General features: G+C 49.6%; 1 protein-coding gene across 1 annotated transcript in view; it reads left to right on the top strand.

Moving 5' to 3' along the window:
• The window catches only part of TENM4 (teneurin transmembrane protein 4), a 472,851-nt gene that overhangs the window by 443,537 nt on the left and 4,960 nt on the right, over window positions 1-24,354 (top strand). Inside the window, exons 26-30 of the mRNA XM_044450236.1 lie at window positions 3,721-4,598; window positions 7,649-7,821; window positions 11,256-11,491; window positions 13,600-13,896; window positions 14,912-16,526. Of these exons, the coding sequence (XP_044306171.1) occupies window positions 3,721-4,598; window positions 7,649-7,821; window positions 11,256-11,491; window positions 13,600-13,896; window positions 14,912-16,526 (3,199 nt within the window). The remainder of the gene's footprint in view (window positions 1-3,720; window positions 4,599-7,648; window positions 7,822-11,255; window positions 11,492-13,599; window positions 13,897-14,911; window positions 16,527-24,354) is intronic.

The following is a 24,354-nucleotide window of genomic DNA, read 5'->3' as shown; positions in this document are numbered from 1 at the left end:
AACAGCCTGTTGCAAACCTGTTCATGAATTTGTCCAACCCCATTTTAAAGCCATCTAAGCTAGTGGCCATCACCAAATCTAATATTCCATATTTTAATTGTGCTTGCGTGAAGAAGTACCTTTGTTTGCCTGGATTGAATCCTTTGCCAATCAGTTTCACTGGATAGGGAAAAAACTCACTAAAAGCATGTCAGTACTGAAAAGTTATAGAGGCCGTAGGCCAGCATAGCTGTCTCATCTTCCCTCAAGGATCCTGGGAAGAGTATTGTGAGGGTGCTGAGAATTCTCTCCCAAAAGGTGTACCCATTCCCCTTTCCAAACTATGGTTCCTAGAGGGGAGGAAATGGGATGAAGGTCAGACTTTCTCAACCGGGACCTCTCCAGAAGTTTTCAACTGCACATCTCCTCAGCTCCAGCCATCTTGTCCAATTGCTAGAGACAGTGGGAGTTCAAAGCTCCAAGAGACACCCATGCCAGGAAAGACCCAAAGACCCATGGAGAAGTGTGACTAACACTGAAATATATTACAGAACGGGAGGCCAAAGAGCAAAGCAAAGAGTAAGAAATTGTTTCTTCCTCATATCCTCCCCCTTGTCCCCCAAAGCTCTTCATCCAAGGGTAGCCACAACCGCAGCTCACCCTCTGCTGCAGGTGGGAAGCTTCCAGCTGTCCAACCTCCACCATAGTTTTTGAAAGAAAGTGCGTAAGAAACATAGAAACAGCGCGAGTCAGAAGGGTCCTCCTGGCCCATCTAGTCTGACCCCCGACTCCAGGTGGCTCCACTCATGACATGCCTACCATGTACATGTCCAGCCTATCCTTGAACACCCTCACCGATGGGGCCTCAACCACCTCCCATGGAAGCCCATTCCACACCCTCAGGGTCCTGACTGTCAGGAAGTGCTTCCTGGCATCCAAATTGAACCTGGGTTCCCTGAGCTTGGCTCCGTTGGAGCATGTCCTGCCTTCCTCTGCAGGGGAGAACAGGCCTCTCCCCACCTCCATGTGACATCCCCTCACATACCTGCATGTCGCCAACAGGTCCCCTCTGAGTCTCCTCCAGGCTGAAGAGACCCAGTTCCCTCAGTCTCGCTTCATACGGCTTTCCCTGCAGTCCGGCCACCAATGAGTTTTTCCTCACCTTTCAGTTCTCAGAGCCATTGCAGGTACTTGTCATTGGCTCAGACACAAACACAAGTATCCATGCTCATTACTTGAGTTCAGGCTGCTGACAAGCCTGATGAATGGAAGGGTGGATACTTGATGCATGGCAGGCAAAACTGGGGAGAGGAGGCAGCAACGTGCCAGATTTCTGCGTGCTGAGCGGATAGGACACGATGCCTCCCAAGCACCTGTTCTTCATTTCCCTCTCCTTCTCTCCTCTCCATTCACTCTGGGAGCCAAACAGTAATGTCCTCACTATGCAAGCACAGGACAGCAGTAGCGCAACTGCTACTGAGAGGAGGAGGAGGAGGAGGAAGGGGAGTTCAGCCATTTTCTTCCTCACCGTCATATTCCCATTCCTGCCTAGCCACATGCATATCTCAGCATCTTCTTTGAAGTTGCTAGAAGATCTTTAAAAACAAAACCATCAAGTCCATACTCTACAATATAAGGGGCCCATTTTTCTGTTACTCTCCTGCTGAAGACAAATATTGCTGAGAGATGTCTGTAAAAGAACTTCAACCAGGGAGCTTCTTTTCGTCATATAAATCCGTTAGAGAGGTCTCTCCAGTCAGACCCCCCAGGCGGTGAGGGACCAGAAGCCATAAAATATTTAGCTGCCGTTGTTGACAAGAAATTGGTTTTAAGAGGTGGAGAGAGTGGGGGAAATTCCCTTGTCATTTCCGAATAAACTTACATTCTTGATGCTAAGTCGAGGCTGCAAGAGAAGTCGCAGTCGCTCAGAAGGCTGTTAGGAAGGCAAGAAGGATGCCTTATTGAAGGGGAATCTACAGGTTGTTGTGTTGCACCACAGGAAGGGTTAAGGACGGCCAGCAGCCAGGGAAACAAAAACGAGACCCGACACTGCTGAGCTTCCTCTCTCTGCAGCCTAGTTCTCACTGGGGTAGTCTGGGTGCTTTCACATCTAGGTGTGGCTCACATGACTGAACATCCCCCCCCCCCAGCAAAACACACACACAAGGTTTGTGCGAATCAGCAGAATTCGGATTCTGAATTCCATCCGTATCGAACAGATGCATGCACGTTTTCTCAAAGATCCACATCAGTTGTGCACATTTTTCCTCTTGCTGATTCAAGCGTGTTTGTCACGTTTTTCAAACTGCTTTTCTTCATACTCGTTTTCAGGTGTACACCTTTGTCGTTGTTGCTCCATAAAATCACATGGTATGAGCCACCCTGGGTCCCTTGATAGAGGAAGAAAAGGGGCAGGTGGGGGGCTGAATACAGCAAGGAGGAGAAGAAACTTGGAAATATACAGGATTCGGATATATTATTATTATTATTATTATTATTATTATTATTATTATTATTATTATTACATTTTTATACTGCCCATAGCCAAAGCTCTCTAGGCAGTTGACAGCAATAATGGATTTTGTTCCAGGTGGTGCAAACTGGGGAATTCTGCTCAGAATGAACTGAAACATATACCTCCGTAACCCTCACATACATCAGACCCACCGCCTAGCTAATGAGGTGTCAGGGAGAAGCCTCTGACCCAGCCGTTGCCATGGCGTGCCAGTTTTATCTCTGCAGCCCAAGTGCTGTAGCCAGCCGCACATTTACCCCCGCTGAGAGAATTTGACCGACAACAAACGCCTGTGATGTGGAAGGACAGGAGTAAACTTTCCCCTCACAGTGACAGTTGTGGCATGCGTGGGTTGTTATAACTCCCTCCCCGCTTTTTGGCTTGTATTTTTGAGTACCTGTCAGTCAGGTGAAGGGGAAAGGTACAGGCTTCATTAGGGGCCCTTCATCTCATCAGTGAAATAGCAGGGGTGTCCATCTCCACAGGATGCCTGTTTACAGACTCTGTTGTCTAAGAGATGAGGGTTCAAATCAGAGCTGCTTTCTGTTCTGTAAGAGCTCCACATGTGTCACTCTTCTATCTGTTGCTGAGATTATTAGTCCAGATGGGAAACTGATCCTGGGATGAAATTCCAACACAGAAACAGAGCGAGTCAGAAGGGGTCTCCCGGGCCATCTAGTCTGACCCCGGCTCCAGCCAGCTCCACTCATGACATGCCCACCACGTGCATGTCTAGCCAACATGGTGTCATGCTTTCTGCCCAGGATCTTGAGCCCCATAACTGTTCCCTGCTCCTGTGGAGTGGGTTCCAACATACAATGCAGTGACTAGATTTCAAGGGCTTCTGTCAGGACCTGTTGAAAACATAACCTAAGGACAACTCCAAAACTGGATATGATGATAATCTATACCATTTGTTTTTATAAACGCAACATACCAGGTGGAGCATTTCCTGAACAGTCACTGTATCTCACTCATGGGATTTTCTGGGGCGTCTTGACAATGGTGAGGCGGTCTTTGTGTAACTCTGCTGTATTTTCCTGCTACTTCTCCTGTGCTTTTTCTGACCACTGCAAATTGTTGATCTAGCAGAAGATAGGATCGTACTAGGAGCCTTCCACCTAGAAGCTATCCAAAACCCTCTTATTTCAAAATAGACGTTCACAGTGTGTATGAATGGAAATCATGGAGTCCACCAACTTCTCTTTTTCTCTCCATGTTCTTAGGTTCGCCTCGAATGGCCGACAGACCTCTCAGTCAACCCAATGGACAATTCTCTGTACGTCCTTGACAACAACGTCGTCCTGCAGATCTCCGAAAACCACCAGGTGCGCATTGTGGCTGGAAGGCCAATGCACTGCCAGGTCCCCGGAATCGACCACTTCCTCCTGAGCAAGGTGGCCATCCACGCCACCTTGGAATCTGCTACAGCCCTGGCCGTCTCTCACAGTGGTGTTCTGTACATCACGGAAACGGATGAGAAGAAGATCAATCGCATCCGGCAGGTCACCACCAATGGGGAGATCTCACTTGTGGCAGGGGCCCCGAGTGGCTGTGACTGCAAAAACGATGCCAACTGCGACTGCTTCTCCGGGGACGATGGCTACGCAAAGGACGCCAAGCTGAACGCCCCTTCCTCCCTGGCAGTCTGTGCAGATGGCGAGCTGTACGTGGCTGACCTTGGGAACATCCGGATCCGCTTCATCCGGAAGAACAAGCCATTCCTCAATACACAGAACTTATATGAACTGTCCTCACCCATTGATCAAGAACTCTACTTGTTTGACACGAGTGGCAAACATCTTTTCACCCAGAGCCTTCCCACCGGAGATTACCTTTACAACTTCACCTACACGGGAGACGGTGATATCACCCTGATCACCGACAACAACGGGAACTTAGTCAACATCCGGAGGGATTCCACAGGGATGCCGCTTTGGCTGGTGGTCCCTGATGGCCAGGTCTACTGGCTAACCATTGGCACCAACAGCGCCCTCAAGAGCGTGACAGCTCAGGGGCATGAGGTGGCCATGATGACCTATCATGGCAATTCCGGCCTCCTCGCCACCAAGAGCAATGAGAACGGGTGGACAACATTTTATGAGTGAGTATTTGTGGGGATGCCTCTAGCCAACGTTGCATTAAGATCAAAGGGAGGGTCCTGCTGGTTCTGATGGAAGGTCCAGCCAGTCCAGGTCCTGTTTCTCGCAGGGGCCAATCGGTTGCCGCTGGGAAGCCCATACGCAGGACACAAAGGGCACCATCTTCGCCCCCTGCCAGTGCACTGCCTTTTCCAGACCAGGACACACTCATACTCATCAGGACTAGCAGACATTGTCAGATGCATCCTTCTCCATCAACATGTCCTCCAGTCCCCTTTCTAAGTTCAAGCAGGAGAAGGGCCTTCTGTGCAGTGGCACCCCAATTGTGGAATTCACTCCCCAGAGAGGTTCGCCTGGCGCCATCACTTTATTCTTTTCACACCAGGCCAAAACCTTTTCATTTCCCCAATGTTTTAAGACCTGACTGTTTTAATTGGTGGCTTTATTATTAGTTCAATTTTAGGACGCTGTATTTTGAATTGAAATTTTTTACATTTTTATTGTTAAACCATCCCGAGACTTCGGTCATGGAACAGTCTACAGAAGTTTTACATCAATAAATAAATGTAACAGTCCCTACAGCTTGAGGCAGTGGACAGCGTAACATATTTATGGATTAATTTTCTCACCTGAAGCTTAACGTTTCAGTGAGTTGAATTCTCCTTCCTGTCAGCCCCTAAACAGCCAGTGTGCTGTCGGGGTGAGAGTCCTGGACTGGAATCTGGAAGATCCAGGTTTGAGTCCCCACTCAGCCATGAAGCTGACTTTGGGCCAGTCATGGGCTCCCACCCTAACCAATCTTACAGGGTTGTTGTGAGGATAAAAATGGAGTGGGGAAGATCTACATAAGTCATTTTGGGTTCCTTGCAAGAGGAAAGAGGCGAGATATAAATGCAATGGAATGGAATGCCAAAAAAAGTGAGGTGTCAGCATGTGGGATTCTCTGTGTGTGGAACTCAGGTGCCCAGCACCATCCAGAGCAGCCGTGTCAGGGAGGTTTGAGGCAAGGGGAAGATGCAGCATCAAACCTACGCCAGGCCTGCCCTGACTCCATGAGGAGACTGGGACTTAATTCAACCTGGTTCTCGGGGGCTTGCGGGGCTGAAAGCACACTTCTTGTTTCTTGTTATGAAAGCTCTGTGCTATAGTTAAGGCAGAGAATCGAAGGAAATTACCGCACCCATTGCAACCCTTAATATTTGAAGCACTGATGCGTGTTCTGCTTGTTAAGCATGACAGGTAACCACATTACGAGGTGTGTTGTTTTCAAGGGCTTATTTAGCAGCCAAAGAGTGCTGAAAGTGGAGAACTTGGGGAGATGGAAGGATTTACCCTTCCGAATAGACCTTTCTGGAATCACAGCTTCTTTTCCACACCAATAATGTGACAAATGATGGTGTCGGATGTTCACAAGCAAACAATTAATGTCTTATAAGCGCCAAATGCTGCTTTAATGCCGTGCAGTGAACCTTGGCTAAATATGTTTCCATTTGGGGTGGATGGCTGCGGATTCCTTTGTCAGCCGAGTAATTGTCAAGGCCAGGGTTGCTTGATCAGGTAGTAACAGGTCACATTAGCAGGTGATGAATCTGTTGCTTGCGCTGGCTGCTTGGCGCTTTCATGTGCTGTGGCATTTGTCCTTAATTCTGGTGCAAGTCAGAGCATTCGACGAACATGAGAATATTAGAATATGATGCCTCTAAATCCCTTGACTGTTGAAACCCGGCCTAGTCAGATTAACTCTGGAATGAATTGACATGGGCAGGATTTGTCTCTTCACGAATATGAGGATAGTTACAGACAAGACGAGTGGCATTCCCTAGCTTCTCCTAACCCCATTATAAGACAGTTATGTGCCTGCATGGAGGCAAAAATTAAGAGAGACCCGGGGACTTCCACATATTCCGTGCCGTCCAATTTCAAACGAGATGCTTTTGTCATTTGCTGAATGATCTGCCAGAGTTGTCTTTAACCTTAGCAGTGCTCTTGTCCGTCAGAGGGTTGTTTTATTTTTTTAGCAAGCTGCCTGATTTTCACCTTCCCTGGATTTTCTCCCTTAGGTAAGCGCACATAAACATTTCAGATGCTATAGAAATACATTTGGTAGGCATGTCATGAGCGGAGCCAGCTGGAGCCAGGGGTCAGACTAGATGACCCGGGAGACCCCTCTGAATCACCCTGTTTCTATGTTTCTATTTTATAAAATAAAGGTGGGCTGATATAATCATTACACGTGTGTAGGATGTGTGTCTTCAGATGTCACAGTAAACCATGGTTTATTCTAACAGGAATGAGCCTAACCTCCCCCTGGTTCATGTTCTTGCCTCTCCTGCTCAGGCATAGGTGTGATTTCAGATGCTTTTGCTTCTATTTTATATTAGCTACAGCTTGATCTGGTGTCTGAACCCAACAGAATGTAATTAACCTTAACCATGGTTTATTTGAAACAAGCCAGTTTCAAACTTCAGTTTATGAAGCTACCTTGTTGCAACAAACCATAAAATTAATCACAGAACAGATCCAAGATGAAACTGTAGTTAATTAAAATCAGAAATGAATGCTTCTAAGCTCTTCCTCATGGCTACACTGGGTGGATGGGGCAGAGAGAGCACAGAAGACCAGGTAGCAAGGAGCTAAGGTTGATCCCATCACAATTAACCACTTTGTCATGACATCTAAGCATAGGGAGAAGCATGCAGCATTTCTTAAGGGAGTCTGTAAGGGATAGCATATGCAAACATAATTCACCTGAGGCAAGCCAGCAAAAATTCCTAACAGAACCTTGAGAGCTAGAAACTTGGGTATTGCACTGACAAAAATACACCTAGACTGGCCCTGCTTATTTCAGGCCCGCTCATCATTGACCTCGCGTACCTAGACCAGCAAATATGGCTTGAGTCTTGTGTGGTGTTCCTTTATTTGTTTGCTTATTTCATTTTTATACTACCCAGTAGCTATTTGAAGTCCAGATTTGGGACATGTTGGTTCCTCCCCCATCCCATCTCCTCCATCTCCCTCTGGTTTGCTTCTCACACGTCTCCTCCTTTTCCAGGTACGACAGCTTTGGCCATCTCACCAACATCACCTTCCCCACTGGCCAGGTCAGCAGCTTCCGGAGTGACACCGACAGTTCGGTCCATGTCCAGGTTGAAACTTCCAGCAAGGATGACGTCACCATAACAACCAACCTTTCAGCCTCAGGTGCCTTCTATACCCTCCTACAAGGTGAGGCTCCTATTTACTGCACGGGCCTAGGATTGTTTGTGATCTGGTTTGTGGTGGACAAAGATTGCTTCTTTTTCTGCTGTTGGGCTCAGGAGAATACAGAACAGAAGCTACAGGCCACAAGGATGGGTTGGATGAAGTGTGTGTCATGAACCCAGATCGAAAGTACCCTCGAGAAGGGTTCAATCAACCTATCTTCAGTTTGGCAAGAAGATGCTTTTTTTATTATTTTTGTTGTTGCACATAAGGAAAATTCTTTATGGGATCATTAAATCTAGCCAGTGTATGAAGATGGAACTTTCCAGTCGTCCAGGAAAGACAAAAGCACAAAGCTGCCAGGAGCTGTTGAGGCTAAAGCTTAAAACTCACCCCCCAGCAACCAGTAAGGGTTACTGGGCTCTGGCAAAGGGATGGTGGGGAAATTTGCTGGACTTTGAATGTTCAGAATTAAAATACTGATGTGAGGAAATCCAGAAATGCATTTTCTTAGGACAACTGCTTGCAAAAACTCTGCGCTAGGCAAGAATGCCAACAAAATGCATGTTTTAAGGGAAACATGCAGAAAAATGCTTCTGAAATTTCATAAGAACTTTAAGAAAAAATCTCAACCTTCATGGTAAATGTAGTGGTAAAATTCTCAGCATTTGAGACAAGCCACACCAAACTGGAAAAATGAAAACTGAGTCAGGGCCAGGTTTCTCCTTGGGCAACAAATAGTATTTCATATATCTCCATATAAAGACAGCTCCCGTTGGGGCATAATATGCTCCGTTGACTTGACCTCCAATAAGGGCTCAGGCAGAGGAAATTGGTGTTCCTGTGTCAACAGAGTCCTTATGCGCTGCTGCTTTTCTTTTCAGCCCATGGTGCAGCTCCTGTTTGGAGAACTGCTTCTGTTGAAGCACAAATGGCTTCTGTAAAGCCTAAAAGAAAAACTGCAGTGAATAGAGACACGCTGACTTAGGAGTCCCCTGGGCTAAGGCTTGATTTTGCGGTGAAACAAGATTTACGGACTTGGCCAGGCACTTCTGCCTCCTGGCACCCTGCCTCTGAAGCCCAGGAGAGTTCCTATCATTCAGAACTCAGGAATTGGATCTCCTAATTCCAGAACCATGTACCTGCTGTAATAGTATAATCTGAAGGCACATCCCTCTGGAAGTACCTCCAAGGCTGTCACAGAGAGGAAGGCCAAGATCTCTTCCTGCTGATGCCAGAGTTCAGGACACGGAATCATCAATGCAAGTTGTGACAACCCAGATTCAGGCTGGACATCAGGAAAAACTTCCTCTCTGTCAGAGCAGTACAGTAGTGGGACCAGCTGCCTGGAGAGGTGGGGGGCTCTGCCTCCCTAGAGACTGGACAGCCGCCTGAGTGGGATGGTGCCATCAGGGGTTGGACTCGATGGCCTTCATGGCCCCTTCCAACTCTGCTGTTCTATGATTCCACACTGCCATCAGCGCTGGGACTCGTGGCGGGAGGGAGCTGTGGGGCAAGGCACAGTTTGAGTCGAAAGAGAAAAACGTGGAAAGCAGGGGCAGAGGACTTGTGGTCCTCCTCCTGTCAGCATCCCTGAGCATTGCTTGTGCTGGCTGGGGCTGATGGGGCCTGCAGTCCAAAATATCTAAAGGAGGCGGGTTGGTCCATACTCAACTGGCAGCAGTCCCAGGCAGGTGTCTTTCCCAGCCTTGTGTGGAAGTGGCACAAATTAACCCTCGAGGTTTGATCCAAGGCCTCTGTGACAGGCTGTAAGAAGGCCTGGGAACTTATTTCGGGAGTTTGACTCTGAGGCGGGCAGGGAAGACGCTGCCAAGGCACGAAGGACACCGGAGCAGGAGATGGGAAGGAATAACTGAGAAAGGAGGCCAGCTGGGTCCCTCTGAAGCCCTGGGAGGTCAGGCTTCCAGCAAGGAGGAGGAGGAGGAGGAGGCAGGAATCAGGACTCCAAGAGAGGAACGTAGAAGGGAAGGGAGAGGCAATGAGCAATGTGCAAGGAATTCGGTTTATGGGGTGGGCATCCCTTGGATTTCCTCAGCTTGGTCCCCCAGACTCTGGCCCACTTTCTCTCTGCCCTAAGTCTGATTCACGTGAGTCCCACTGTCGCGTATTACACCGAAGTGCCCAAATGTAAGGCCAGCTTGCGCACATGTCACCATCTCTGCAAGCGAGGGCAGCATGCTTCTCCTTCGCATGTGACTTACGGACTTGTACACTTAGCCAGTGACTGATTCCGTGCACAGAAGGGGCTTGCTGGTATGCGTCAGTATTTGCAGTCTTGACCTTAGCTCAGCTTGCTGCCTAGATCAGGGTCAAGCACAGAAAAAGATTTGGCAAGCGCAGGAGACCTGGATCCCGGCTGGATCCCTTCATCACTCCGGTGCATCACAGGGCAGTCCCATGTTCCACGAGACTGTCAGGCAGAGTGGGAAGACCAGCCTGGTGCCCACTTGACACCCCAGCTGGGATGGTCGGAGCCATGCCCAACCATTTCCTAGCAACTTTCTTTCATGCCACTGTAACTTAGGGAACGAATCTTGGACTGTGCAGCGTCTTTTCTTGTGTTGACTGCAAGAAGGTCTGGCGTGTAGCTTGACATGATGCTGGCTTGTCTGCAGCTTCTGCATAATAAAATCTAACCGATTTGAAAGAGCAAGTTACTGGTTTGTGTACAGTTGAGGCTTTTCCTAACAAACCGATGGAGTTAGGAGGATGTATCACTGATGGAATATTTCTTTATTTCATTTTTATACCACCCAATAGTCGAGGCTCTCTGGACGGTTAACAAAAGTTAAAAATACCCAAATAACAAAAATGGACATAAAACTACAGCAGTGGCAACTGAATCTGCATAGAGGCATAGCAGTGGGACAGGCTACCAGGCACTATTAAAACCAAATTTACAATTTTAAACGGTTATAATGCTGGGGAAATAAGAAGGTTTTTAGCCAGTGCTGAAAAGAATACAAAGTAAGCACCAGGAACACCCCTTTGGAGAGCTCATTTCATTGCTGGGGTGCCACAGCCTAAAAAACCCTCCTTCTGATAGGCACTGGCCTCACTTCTTTTGGAATTTGCTCCCAGAGAAGATGTCCTTAGCATCTGGGTAGGTATATATAGGACAAGGTGTTCCTTCAAATAACCTGAATATCTATCTGTTACACTAGTTAAAGGCACAAGAGTCCTCTCAGAAAATAAAAAAGAAAAGACCATGAGACAGCTCTGGTCTTTTGAAAAATAACTGCAAACCACTCTGTTGTTCTCAACAGAAAGTAATCATTGTCAGATGCCTCTAGAATTGTGCTAACCCCAGGGATAGAATTCTGCTCTCGTCTGTCCTTCCCCATCTTAATTCCAGTCTGCAGAAGTCATTTTAGCCACAGAATTTGACTCCTGGGCTCAGTTTGTTGCTTGTCTTGTCTGTCTCCTCCTTTTGGCAGACCAAGTGAGAAACAGCTACTACATCGGTGCAGACGGGTCTCTCCGGCTCATGCTGGCTAACGGCATGGAAGTGGCCTTGCAGACGGAACCTCACCTGCTAGCTGGCACCGTTAACCCCACCGTGGGGAAGAGGAACGTCACCCTCCCGATTGACAACGGTCTCAACCTGGTGGAGTGGAGGCAGCGGAAGGAGCAGGCGAGGGGTCAGATCACTGTTTTTGGCCGCAGGCTGCGAGTAAGTGAGAAAAGCTGTGCTCTTTTGTTACTCACAGGATCCACCTTCGCGTTACCTTTACCACCAGCCAGGGTGAGGATTGTTGTCTGTAGCATCCGAATGGAAATCCAAAATGCTAGACTCCAAGGTCTTCCCATAAAGATGACTTGTAGAAGATCCATACGCAATCAAAGGAAAGACTTCACGCAGTGCAGAGTCAAACTATGGAACTCCATGCCGCTGGAAGTAGTGATGGGTACCAGTCTGGAGGGCTTTAAAGGGGGATTGGACAAGCACATGGGAGAGAAGGCAGTTAGTTCATCCTCAGAGGCAAGCTCTTAGCACAAGATGCCATTTTGGCACTCAGCACTGCCTCAGTCTTTGTGTGATAAATCTGCATTTTCCAGGCCTTTATAGCTCAAACCCAACACTCTTTCAGAGCCGGGGGCTTCTGTATGTAGAATGTGAGCCTTAAGTGGCTTTGGGGATGTTAAAGAAAATGTATTGGGCACTAATAGTAAAAGTTTCTATGAGGAAGCAGTATATGGCTTATCCATTACGAAGAGGGAGGATATGACATACAATTTCCTTTTTCAGGGACAGTTCTCAGTTGCCATTTCCTGTCATGGTAACTCCGATCTTTAATATTTTGGGGGCCAAGCAACATGGTATGGTGGGAGGTTCTAGGGATGCAGTGGGAGATTTTTCTCTTTCGAACTAAATGCAGCTACGGACGGATTTCATCTGAACCAGGATCTGATTTATTTCAGAGGGGAAGGAGGTTAAATTTTCATGGCGGCTTTTTAGCAGTTTTTGTAAGGATGAGGTAAACTGGGGAAATGGGCAGAAGAAAAGGCTTAAATTTAAGGCCTCTGGTCCCCATGCCAGTCAAATTAGCACACATGCCCTAATGACCCATAATTCGGATGCACCGCTTTTTTGGTGCTTCTAGTGTGTGTGCAGGGATGCGGTGGCGCACTGGCTTAAACTGCTGTGCTGCTGGGCTGGTTGATTGAAAGGTTGCCAGTTCAAATCCACAGACGGGGTGAGCTCCCGTGCTCCGTCCCAGCTCCTGCCAACCTTGCAGTCCGAAAGCATGTAAATGCAAGTGGATGAAAAGGTACCACTTTGGTTGGCAGGTAACAGCGTTCCGTGCACCTTGGTGTTTAGTCATGCCGGCCACACGACCACGGAGACTGTCTGCAGACAAACACTGGCTCCCTCGGCCAGGAAACGGAGATGAGCAGCGCCCCCTAGAGTCAGGCATGATTGGATGTAACGTCAAGGGGAAACCTTTACCTTTACCTTGTGTGTGTGCACGTATGCATCTTTGTACTTCAAAAGGGTTGCGATTGACAAACTGAGTATATCATCCATATCATGTTCTCAGTAATACATACACACACGTGCTTTGCCTTAAAGGGCAGCATAAAATACTTTGCATTAAATAATACACACTTTTGAACCACTTACAGAGCAATCCTGTGGCCCCTGGATACCATCTAGAGGGCCACAGGATTCTTTGAAGGCCAAGCCTAGAAAACAGCCCCCACCCCAAAGCTGTACTCCCACCCCACCCTGGCAGCCAGTGTGCAACAACCCATGCCACCTGCCCCCAGGGTCGTAAGAGCATCCTCAAAGAGGTGGTGAAGAGGTTGCTTCAGAGAATGGGACAGGGAGAATACCGGAGTCTTGCGGATACACCATCTGTGGGTGGTACCCCAGCTTTCTTTCACATCAGAGTTATGGAGTAGCCACAATGATCCTCCTGCACTTCATGGGATACCTGCAATTTTCCAACTTTGGAAATGTAACGGCTTCCCCATTGACTGCAATCCTGTCCAGATTTGCCTAGGAATAAGTCCCAGTTAATTCACTGAATCTTGGTTCAGTACTGATAGATTAAGGAATCTGTTCTGGGAATGAAATGTCTGTTTTCAGGTTTTTGTTAGTTTTCTTTCTTCTTTCTTATTTTCTTCCTATGTCTTAGGATTTTTTACAAAAAATTTAAAAACCCTAGACATTTTCACTTTCCCAGAAGAACGGTTTGCTTCTTTTGAGCAGCAGCTAACAGTCCGCCCTCCTCGGGCTTTCTGCTCAGCTCTCCTCCTCCCCTGTCTCCGTTGCAGGTTCATAACAGAAACCTGCTGTCTCTTGACTTCGACCGTGTGACCAGAACGGAGAAGATCTACGATGACCACCGCAAGTTCACCCTGCGGATCCTATACGATCAGGCCGGCCGGCCCAGCCTTTGGTCCCCAAGCAGCAGGCTGAACGGGGTGAATGTCACCTACTCCTCAGGGGGGCATATCGCTGGAATTCAAAGGGGAACCATGTCGGAAAGGATGGAATATGACCCATCCGGCAGGATTACCTCCAGAATCTTCGCTGATGGCAAATCTTGGAGCTACACATACTTAGAAAAGGTGAGTAGCACCTGCAAAAGGTACCTCTCAACTCGGGCCTCCCAACAGCTCCCTTGACTGGTATTTCTCCTAGCCTGTATTTTTGCCCCCTTCTAAAATCCCAGGTGCTTTTAATCTTCAAGGGGCTTTTCAGCTTTAAGGATGCCATTGTATGCATGTTTGGGTAGAAAAAGATCCTCCAACTCCCAGCATTCCCCAACCAGCATTTCTGGAAGCCTTAGGACTTTTTTCTGTCTAAACATGTTTAGAGTGCTTCCCAAGAGATTTTTGAAAATTGCTTAAGGGGATTATACCACCTTGGTACCCAGAAGGGTGAAGGGTGGTTTTCAAGGAGCAAAGACTAATGCCATACAAGTTAGGAAGAGTTCAGTTTACTTTACCTAGAAGTGTATCCACTGGGAGGCCATGTGGTGTAGTGGTTAATCTGGGTTCTAGTCCCCGCTCAGCGATGGGCCTAACTTTGGGACAGGCACAGACTCCCAGCCCAACCTTCCTCGCAGGGTTGTTGTGAGGATAAGCTTAAGAGCATGAGGACGAGAACAATATAAGCCACTTCAATTTCTTTGTAAGAGAAAAGCCAGATATAATAAATAGATAAATATGTCTAATAATAAATATAATCTAAGAATTCTTAAATTGGAGTGGAATAATTCTCCTTTCCCCCAGTATTTTGGACTGTTTTCGTGTTCAGCACTAGATTTTCCCCAACCCGCACATCTGTTCAGTGAATCTAGGAACCGCCTCTGTTGCTCAGTCACAATTTTCTTGAAGGAGCCCAGAAAGAAGGGATTCTGTACCACTGAACAGAAATCTACAAGATGATGTTCAATTCACCAACCATTGGCACTTCCCCTGACCCCCCCCCTTACAAAAATGAGGTGCAGGGTGTTCAGCAGAGAAGCCAAGATTATTACAGCCATTACAATGTTCTGAAGAACTTTCCTGCTGGAGAAACATTGAAACTTTTAATGACTTTGCATGAAAAGTTATGTCTGTCTTTCTCTCCTGGTTACAGTCCATGGTACTGCTTCTTCACAGCCAGCGACAATACATCTTTGAATTCGATAAGAACGACCGGTTGTCCTCTGTCACCATGCCCAACGTAGCCCGGCAGACCTTGGAGACCATCCGTTCCATCGGCTACTACAGGAACATTTACAGACCGCCGGAGGGTAACGCCTCCATCATTGAGGATTTCAACGAGGAGCGGCAGCTCCTGCATACTCACCATCTGGGAACGGGCAGGCGTGTCATCTACAAGTACGGAAAGCTGTCCAAACTGGCGGAAATGCTCTACGACACGACGAAAATCACCTTCACCTACGACGAGACGGCGGGCATGTTGAAGACGATCAACCTGCAGAATGAAGGGTTCACCTGCACCATCCGGTACCGGCAGATCGGGCCACTCATCGACCGGCAGATCTTCCGCTTCACCGAGGAAGGCATGGTGAACGCCCGCTTCGACTACAATTACGACAACAGCTTCCGGGTGACCAGCATGCAAGCCGTGATCAACGAGACGCCCTTACCCATCGACCTCTACCGCTACGACGATGTGTCCGGCAAGACAGAGCAGTTTGGCAAATTTGGCGTGATTTATTACGATATCAACCAGATCATCACGACAGCGGTCATGACCCACACGAAACACTTCGACGCCTACGGGCGGATGAAAGAAGTGCAGTATGAGATTTTCAGGTCCCTCATGTACTGGATGACCGTGCAGTATGACAACATGGGGAGGATTGTGAAAAAGGAGTTGAAGGTCGGCCCGTATGCAAACACCACGAGGTACTCCTACGAGTACGACTCGGACGGCCAGCTGCAGACGGTCTCGATCAACGAGAAGCCGCTCTGGCGGTACAGTTACGACCTGAACGGGAATCTCCACTTGCTGAGCCCCGGCAACAGCGCCCGCCTCACGCCGCTGCGGTACGACCTCAGGGACCGGATTACGAGGCTGGGGGACGTGCAGTACAAGATGGACGAAGACGGGTTCTTGAGGCAGAGGGGGAACGACGTGTTCGAGTACAACTCCGCGGGGCTGCTCATCAGGGCGTACAACAAAGCCAGTGGATGGAGCGTGAAGTACCGCTACGATGGCCTCGGGCGGAGGGTCTCCAGCAAGACCGCCCACGGCCACCACCTGCAGTTCTTCTACGCAGATCTCAGCAACCCCACCAAGGTCACCCATCTGTACAACCACTCCAGTTCCGAAATAACTTCCCTCTACTACGACCTTCAGGGCCACCTCTTTGCCATGGAACTGAGCAGCGGGGACGAGTTCTATATCGCCTGCGACAACATCGGGACACCCTTGGCGGTCTTCAGTGGGACGGGGTTGATGATCAAGCAGGTCCTCTACACGGCTTATGGGGAGATCTACATGGACACCAACCCAAACTTCCAGATCATCATCGGCTACCATGGGGGCCTCTACGACCCCCTCACCAAGCTCGTGCATATGGGGAAGAGAGATTATGACGTGCTGGCCGGGCGGTGGACGAGCCCTGACCACGGCATCTGGAAACGTCTGAGCAGCAGCAACGTCATGCCCTTCAACCTGTACATGTTCAAGAATAACAACCCCATTAGTAATTCTCAGGATATAAAATGCTACATGACAGGTAAGATGCCCTTTGGGCCCGCTCTCCTCAAGGCCAGGGCCTTTAGCCTGCAACCCATGTGCTCTGTGCTGGGTTGCGGCTCTTATTATTTATTTATTTAAAGTTTTTCTATGCCATCCCCTTGCTACATAGCCTCGGGACAGCTCACATAAATAAATAAAACAATTACAATTAAAACCTGGAAACACACTGGCTGCACAATTAAAATATATAAATATTAAACCTTATTAAAATACTGTTTGAATAAAAAGGTCTTGGCCTGGTGCCGAAAAACAAATAACGAAGGCGCCAGGTGGACCTCTCTGGGGAGCGCATTCCACAGACGGGGCGCCACCGCAGAGAAGGCCCTCCTCAGGGTACTTTGCCTCCTGATGTCTCTCCCGGAGGGCTCCTGGAGGAGGGCCTCTGCCGACGATCTCAGGGGGCAAGAGGGCAAATATGGAAGAAAACGTTCCTTTAGGTATCCAGGTCCCAAGCCGTTAAGGGCTTTGTAGGTGATAACCAGCACCTTGAATTGGGCCTGGACTTCTATGGGGAGCCAGTGAAGCTGGCAGAGGACTGGGGTTATGTGAGAACAACGCCCAGTCCCAGTCAGCAACCTGGCTGCTCTATTTTGCACCATCTGAAGTATCTGGACTGTCTTCAGGGGCAGCCCCACGTAAAGCGTGTTACAGAAATCCAACTGGGAAGTAACCAATATGTGCGTCACTGTCACTAGGCAGCCATCCTCCAGTAGGGACGCAGCTGATGAATCAGCCGAAGCTGATGGAAAGAGCTCAAAAGCTGATTTGAGCTTCCAAAGTCAGCTCCGGGTCGAGGAGCACTCCCAAGCTGCGGGCCCTGTCCTTCAGAGGGAGTGCAACCCCATTCAGGACAAGATCCAAGTCACCCACCCAGGAGTCCGAACCACCCACTAACAGGACCTCCATCTTGTCTGGATTGAACTTCAGTTTGTTAGCCTTCATCCAGCCCATTACCTCGGCCAGGCACCAGTTCAGCACAGCCACTGCCTCGCCTGGATTGGTGGAGAACAAGAGGTAGAGCTGGGTATCATCAGCGTACTGATGATTCTGCAGCCCGCACCTCCTGATGACCTCTTCCAGCTGTTTCATGTAGATGTTGAATAGCAAGGGGGACAAAATGGACCCCTGCGGTACTCCATGGCAGAGTCGCCATGGCGCAGAGCCTTTCTGTCCGGACTGTCTTCAAGGGCAGCCCCACGTAGAGCGCGTTACAGAAGTCGGGAAGTCACCAACGCGTGTGTCACTGTCGCCAGGCAGTCGTTCTCCAGGTAGGGGTGCGGCTGATGGATCAGCCGGAGCTGAAGGAAAGCGCTCCTCGCCGCCGCCATCACCTGAGCTTCCAAAGTCAGCTCCGGGTCGAGGAGCACTCCCAAGCTGCGGGCCCTGTCCTTTACAGAGAGTGCGACCCCATTCAGGACAAGGCCCAGGTCCCGAGGCCCGACCCACCCATCAGCAGGACCTCCGTCTTGTCTGGACTGCGGCTTGGTTTGTTGGCCCTCATCCAGCCCATTTCCCTGGCCAGGCACCAGTCAGCACCGCCACCGCCTCGCCCGGAGGCAGTGCCCGTACTTTCGCATGCTTTGCCTGCCAAGCGTGCAGGATCCGTCTCCGACACTCCAGTTACCGGGAAGAAAGGATGCAGAAGGCTCTGAGCCCAAGAATCTGTGATCCGCCTGGGCAGGCACTGTGGGGCTGAATGGATAAATTTTCTGACCTGGCCGTACGGCCTGCCTTAGCCGTATCATAAACCGCCCCCCAATATTCTGAGCGGCAAGCCAAAATACGCATTCGGGGTCCCTGCCCCTGCCTTGTTTTTTCCTGCTGCTCCACAGTCCCTTTCTGCAGATTAAAAGGGTGATTAATGTCCTCCTTGTTTCTTGTCCGTCACACAGAGCTATCACTGGGTGCATCAGCTGGCGGCCGACATTCTAAATGGCATCTAAATAAACAGTCTTAAGGATCCTTGCTCCTGGAGAGTAGCAACTGAATCCTTTCTAATCTTGACCTTTTTATCAAGCCTTTTAAAAATAGCAGTGCGATTAAGTGTTAATTCATCCATGAGAATTGCTATTTAAGGGCTGTCAAAAAAACAAGTTTCACATGCCCTAAGTTTAGGCCAGATCAGCAGACAGCAGCCTTTGGCGAAGCAACCCAAATTTCACTAGAATCAGTGGAATTAGTTTGGGACACTTCGTTTGTATTTTGGGGGGGGGGAGAATCTCAGAGCACAGACGGGCATAGAGAGGAAGGGTGACAGAATAGCATCCAAGATGAAGGCCACAGCTGCTGGAAGATCACAGCAAGGCCGTAGGAAAGGAAAAGGTGGTGAGAAGCTCAGTTCAGTACAGCCCTCAGGAGCATCTCCAAAGTGGGAGCCAGTGTGGCCTAGTGGTTAGAGCACTAGATTGCGAATCGGGATGGAATGGAAAGGACGACCTTGTAAGCCACCCTGAGTTCCTTGCAAGAGGAGGAAAGGTGGATATAAATGTAACTTCATCATCATCATCATCTCATCCCTGGGCTGAAGCTGGTTCACTGGCTTGGATATGAAGGCAAAAAATCTTGAGCCAGGAACAGAAGGCTGTATAGGGAGATGGGCCGGATCTCTTAGAATCCTAGAACAGTAGAGTTGGAAAGGGCCAGAGGGCCATCGGGTCCCAGCCCCTGCTCCGTGCAGGACTCCCAGTTAAACCATCCCTCCCAGAGGGCTTCCCCGCTGCATCTTCATCAGGACACACCGCATGTTTTGCAGGCCTGGTTCACACCTCAGTAACGCCCCCATCAAATGGTGTTAGGATCTTCTACATGAAGCTTTAATGGTGAGGTCATGATTCATCACTCACAGTTGCTTAAAGAATCGTTGGACAGCGTTGTGATGTTCCAGTTTCAGCTTGTTTGTTGCTTCCTTCCAGAACTTGTTCCTCCTTATTTTTAGCATAGGAAAATAGGATAGTCTATTAAAACAGGGGAAATGGTGCTGTTTCGCCTTGTGTATTTGATCTATTCCAGTGTAGTATAGCTCCACCTAGAGATGATGCAGTGGAAATGCAGGAAAGAAAGCGCCAGGTGCAGCGCCCAGTGCTGCAGTGAAACTGGAAGTTGCAATGACCAGCCTCGTGTAGAAAAGCCCTTCCGTTCCCTTTAGAAAGGAGGGAGTTAGGTGTTCTTCCTCTTTAACACACACACAGAGAGAGAGAGAGAGAGAGAGAGAGAGAGAACGTGGGATTTGTCCCCTTTGCATCAACATTAAGAAGCCATTAGAGGGACTTTTCTGCCACAGTTTTAACTATCTGTAGCAACTTAATTTAGCCTCCCCCCCCCCCCTTCAGCTGCTTCTGCTCTCTCTCTTCCTTGCCCGTTCTAAAAAGCCATTTCCACCCTTCCCAAAGCTGGCCTGCCACCTGCCTCTGGGCTCCGGCATCTTGCCCCTCCCCATTCTTTTGCCCCATTTCCACCCACAGGGACGATAGCCAGGTACTTCTTCAACCACATGAAAAGTTCCCACAGAGGCTCTTCACTGCTTTATCTGACCTGCCTTGGAAGTAGATGGCACTGCCACGCCTTCTCCGGGCTTCTCCCGGCTTTCCCAGCATTTGAATCCCTGGAAAGGGGACAGAAGAACGTAGGGTTCCCAGGTGCCCACACAAGCCTCACACACCCCAGATCTCCTGTCAGAAAGCTGGGGAATCCCTCCACCAGAGTCCCTGGAAGAACGCTGCTGGTCAGAGCAGACCATGCGGGGCTGAGTGTCCCAAGGACATGAGCTTGAGTGAACCAAGGGGAAGGAGGGCAAGGGCGAATTGCTGCCTGGAGCAGAGGCACTGTAGCTGCTCCGGGCCATCAAGCCGTCTCCGGCTTCCGGTAACCTTAGGCATGAAGGTCCTTCAGAAGGTCCTCTGCACGGCAGCCTTGCGTGTTCTGAACCAGAGAAGCAGGCAGCTTTGCGAGGAGGAGTGGGAGGCCTGGCTTGATCGAGAGAGGGAGCCGATGTGCGGACTTACATGGAGGCACGAGATACACACAAAAGCAAAACAGGCTTGGCTAGCCCTGTGGGCAGATGCAGAAGATGAACTGGCAAGACTGGGGCACCTTTGCTGTGAGAATAAAAGGAAATCAAAGACCCCAAAACGGTGCAGAGGGGAGGCCAGAGACGGGAGTGTTCCTGGCAGTACAGAAGCAAGCCTGCAGTCCTAAACACACTTCTTAGGGAGTGTGAAAGCACAGGGGACCGTGTGGTTGGTTTTGTGACAGAGCCTCCAAGCAAGGCAGGCAAAGGGGCCTTTCTCGGGCGGACTGGGATTTATGTTTTGCGGGCCCAGTGGCGCAGCAGGAATCCTTTCGTCATTTCGTTTTTATGCCACATAGGTTTTCTGATGGTTTTGTGGGGAAGCGCAGGGGAGGGGAGGGCTCCGACAGATGGGGCTGACGCTTCGATTACCCCTGTCAGCACGGGTTACGCCCTTTGCGGTGGTCCCCAGACAAATTCATGCCGGCCCGTGCATGTGAAGCTCCTGCGGATGGAAGCAGAAGTGTATCGTGTGTCACACGAAGTGTGCCTTGTTCTGAAAAAGGAGTGTCACTGCCGTGCATCAGATTGATACTTGGGTCGTAGCCTGACCCAAAGCGAAGCACCTTGAAGCCCCATTGATTTCAATGGGAGGATTAATCCCAGCCGTCATTGTGGCCGGATCATGCTTTCTCTCTCTTCCTTTCAGCTCCTGGACCTTTAAAAACGTTGCTTTCTGACCTCCTTTCACCCACACTCCGCACTCTGCAGGGCAGGGTGTGTTGACAGATGTTTCCATATACCTTCCAGAACAGCAGCTGACTTAAGAATTGATTAATGTTTCAAGCAAGCCGCTTTTTGTCCTTTTCACAAGTCCTTTTGACACTGCTTTGAAAACCATCCGCCAACCTCTTCCCTCTCCTGTGCTTCTTTTTGTATTGCTTCATCCTTCATTTGCATAGCTAGCCAACGAACAAAAACTCTGAGAATCCGAAAGGATAAAATGCATGCTTACGCTGCTTGTTGTGGTTATGTAGTTACACTACGAACTCAGCTTGGTTTTTATACCACTTTAATTCTCATGACCTCCCATCAAGAAGCCTGGAGATTCCCACTGGGGGCGACTAAAAATGTGCAGATTCTTCACCCACATCAGAGAAGCACAGTGCCAAGGATTTCCTTGTGCAAGGGGATGATTTTTCAACCCGTTTTATCTCTGTAGTATAGGTATATCAAAATACTCTTTTCTTTGGAACAGTGGGAGCTGCTGAGCCCAGTGGCAATTAATCTGCAGGGCAAAGGAAGTTAAATAAGTGATGTGCTGAGCTGGTGTGAAGGGCTTTTCCGCTGAGGCAGCAAATTGTACCGAATTATTTTGTGCAATATTCCTACTCTGAGAGCAAGGAGCTTTTTATTTTAAAGCAAATGTTCACAAAATAATAAAAGGCAGTATTGCCTTCTGTCTCTCAGGTTCTCGGAAGCAATTTTCCTGTGCCCTGAATAGCACAAACAGCAAAGAACTTTATTTCAACTTTATTCTTCTCTCGGCTCTTGCATGAATAACATGGAGCTCTGCTCAAAGAGATGAGCATATGGCAAGAAACATAGAAACTGAGCGAGTCAGAAGGGGTCTCCTGGGCCATCTAGTCTGACTCCCAGCTCCAGCCAGCTTCACTCATGACACGCCTCCCATGTGCATGTCCAGCCTGTCCTTGAACACCCGCACCGATGGGGCCTCAGCCACCTCCCGTGGAAGCCCATTCCACACCCTCGGGGTCCTGACTGTCAGGAAGTGCTTCCTGGCATCTAAATGGAACCTTGGTTCCCTGAGCTTCACTCTGTTGGAGCGCGTCCTGCCTTCCTCTGCAGAGGAGAACAGGTCTCTCCCCACCTCCGTGTGACACCCCTTCACATACCTGTGTGTCACCAACAGACCCCCTCTGAGTCTCCTCTTCTCCAGGCTGAACAGACGCAGCTCTCAGTCTCGCCTCCTACCCCGTCCCCTGCAAACCAGCCACCATCCTTGTGGCCCTGTGCTGCATTGAGGAATAGAAGTGATTGGCTGGCCTGCTGAAGGATGCTAGAAAGGGACTCGCCTTCTCCATTATTTTGTAGAAAGAGTGTGATAAATAAGGTGGTAAACAACTTAGCCAAGAACCCACCTTCAGTCGGTAGCTGGATGTACAGGAGCAGTAGAGTCACCATTTTGACCACAGCAGGTGTGCTAGGCAGGGCATGGCTTTAATCAGCACATCAGGACACATTTGCAACTTAAACTGCTCCTCTTGCGTCGCCCCGGTCAGAACCGTCTCGGCATGGAGAAAGTCCCCAGGACCAACATCCTGGGGTCGGCCTTGGGCGGCCGTGGTGGTGATGGGCCGCTCCTCCCGTGGTCCTGGGGGACTTCATGGCCTCCATGACGGCCATGGGGCTGTCTCAACATGTCACAGGCCCGAACCATGAATGTGGACACACGCTGGACCTGGTTTTCTCAATGGGGCAGGAAGAGGGTGGTCTGAGGGTGAGGAATTTGTGTCTGACTCCCCTGTCATGGTCAGATCACTTCCTCGTGAGGTTTGAGCTTGATGGCGGCCCTTTCCTCTGTAAGGGTGCGGACCCGATTGTGCTGGTCCGCCCCCGGAGCCGGATGGATTCCTGAAGGCCCTGGGGGAGTTTCCAGCTGACAAGACTGGTGCTCCCATTGATGCTCTGGTCGAACTATGGAATGGGGAAATGACCAGGGCTATTGACATGATTGCTCCCAAGCATCCTCTCCCGCCTGGCAGAGCCCATTCATCCCCTTGGTACACACCTGAACTACAGGCGATGAAGCGGGTTGGGCAACGTCTAGAGCATAAGTGGAGGAAAGCACGGGATGAATCTGACCAAACATGCCTACGAGCTCATTATCGAGCTTATGCTGTGGTGGTGAGGGCGGCGAAGAAGAAATTCTTCTCCGCTTCCATTGCCTCCTCACGGTTCACCCAGGCCCCAAGAAAGATCCAGTACCGCCCTCGATGGCCCACTGTGACGACTTTGCCAAGCATTTTAAGGAGAAAATCGCTCAGATTCGTCACGAGCTGGACTCCACTGGTGACACAGAGCCTTCAGGGGAGGAGCCAATGTTGCCGTCTGGTCCGACATTGATGGATGAGTTTCAGTTATTGCGGCCTGAAGATGTGGACAAGGTGCTTGGACAAGTACGTCCCACTACCTGTTTACTTGACCCTTGCCCATCTTGGCTACTCAAGAATGCCAAGGATGGGATTGTGACCTGGATCCTGGAGGTGGTCAACGCCTCTCTAAGGGACGGCCGGGTGCCTGCCCCTTTAAAGGAGGTGGTAGTCTGGCCAGTCCTAAAGAAGGCATCCCTGGATCCAGAGGTGGTCGCCAATTATAGACCGGTGGCCAACATCCCGTTCCTGGGCAAGGTGCTAGAGTGGGTGGTGGCGGGACAACTCCAAGCACTCTTGGATGAAGCTGATTATCTGGACCCATTTCAGTCCGGCTTCAGACCCGGGTTTGGTACTGAATCTGCCTTGGTCGCCCTGTATGATGACCTGTGCAGGGAGAGAGACGGGGAGTGCGTCCCTGTTGGTTCTCCTGGACCTCTCAGCGGCTTTCGATACCATTGACCATGGTATTCTTCTGGATAGGCTAGCGGGATTGGGAGTTGGAGGCACTGCTTTGCAGTGGTTCTGCTCCTATCTCAATGGCTGATTTCAGAAGGTGGTGCTGGGGGACTATGGCTCTGTGCCATGGCATAACTGCCATGGCACAGAGCCATAGTCCCCCAGCA

The sequence above is a fragment of the Varanus komodoensis genome, unplaced genomic scaffold (assembly GCF_004798865.1).
Source record: "Varanus komodoensis strain SLA01 unplaced genomic scaffold, ASM479886v1 scaffold63, whole genome shotgun sequence".
Taxonomy (NCBI): Eukaryota; Metazoa; Chordata; class Lepidosauria; order Squamata; family Varanidae; genus Varanus; species Varanus komodoensis.
The sequence above is the reverse complement of the archived record's forward strand: the minus strand, read 5'-3'. Positions and strand labels throughout refer to the sequence as shown.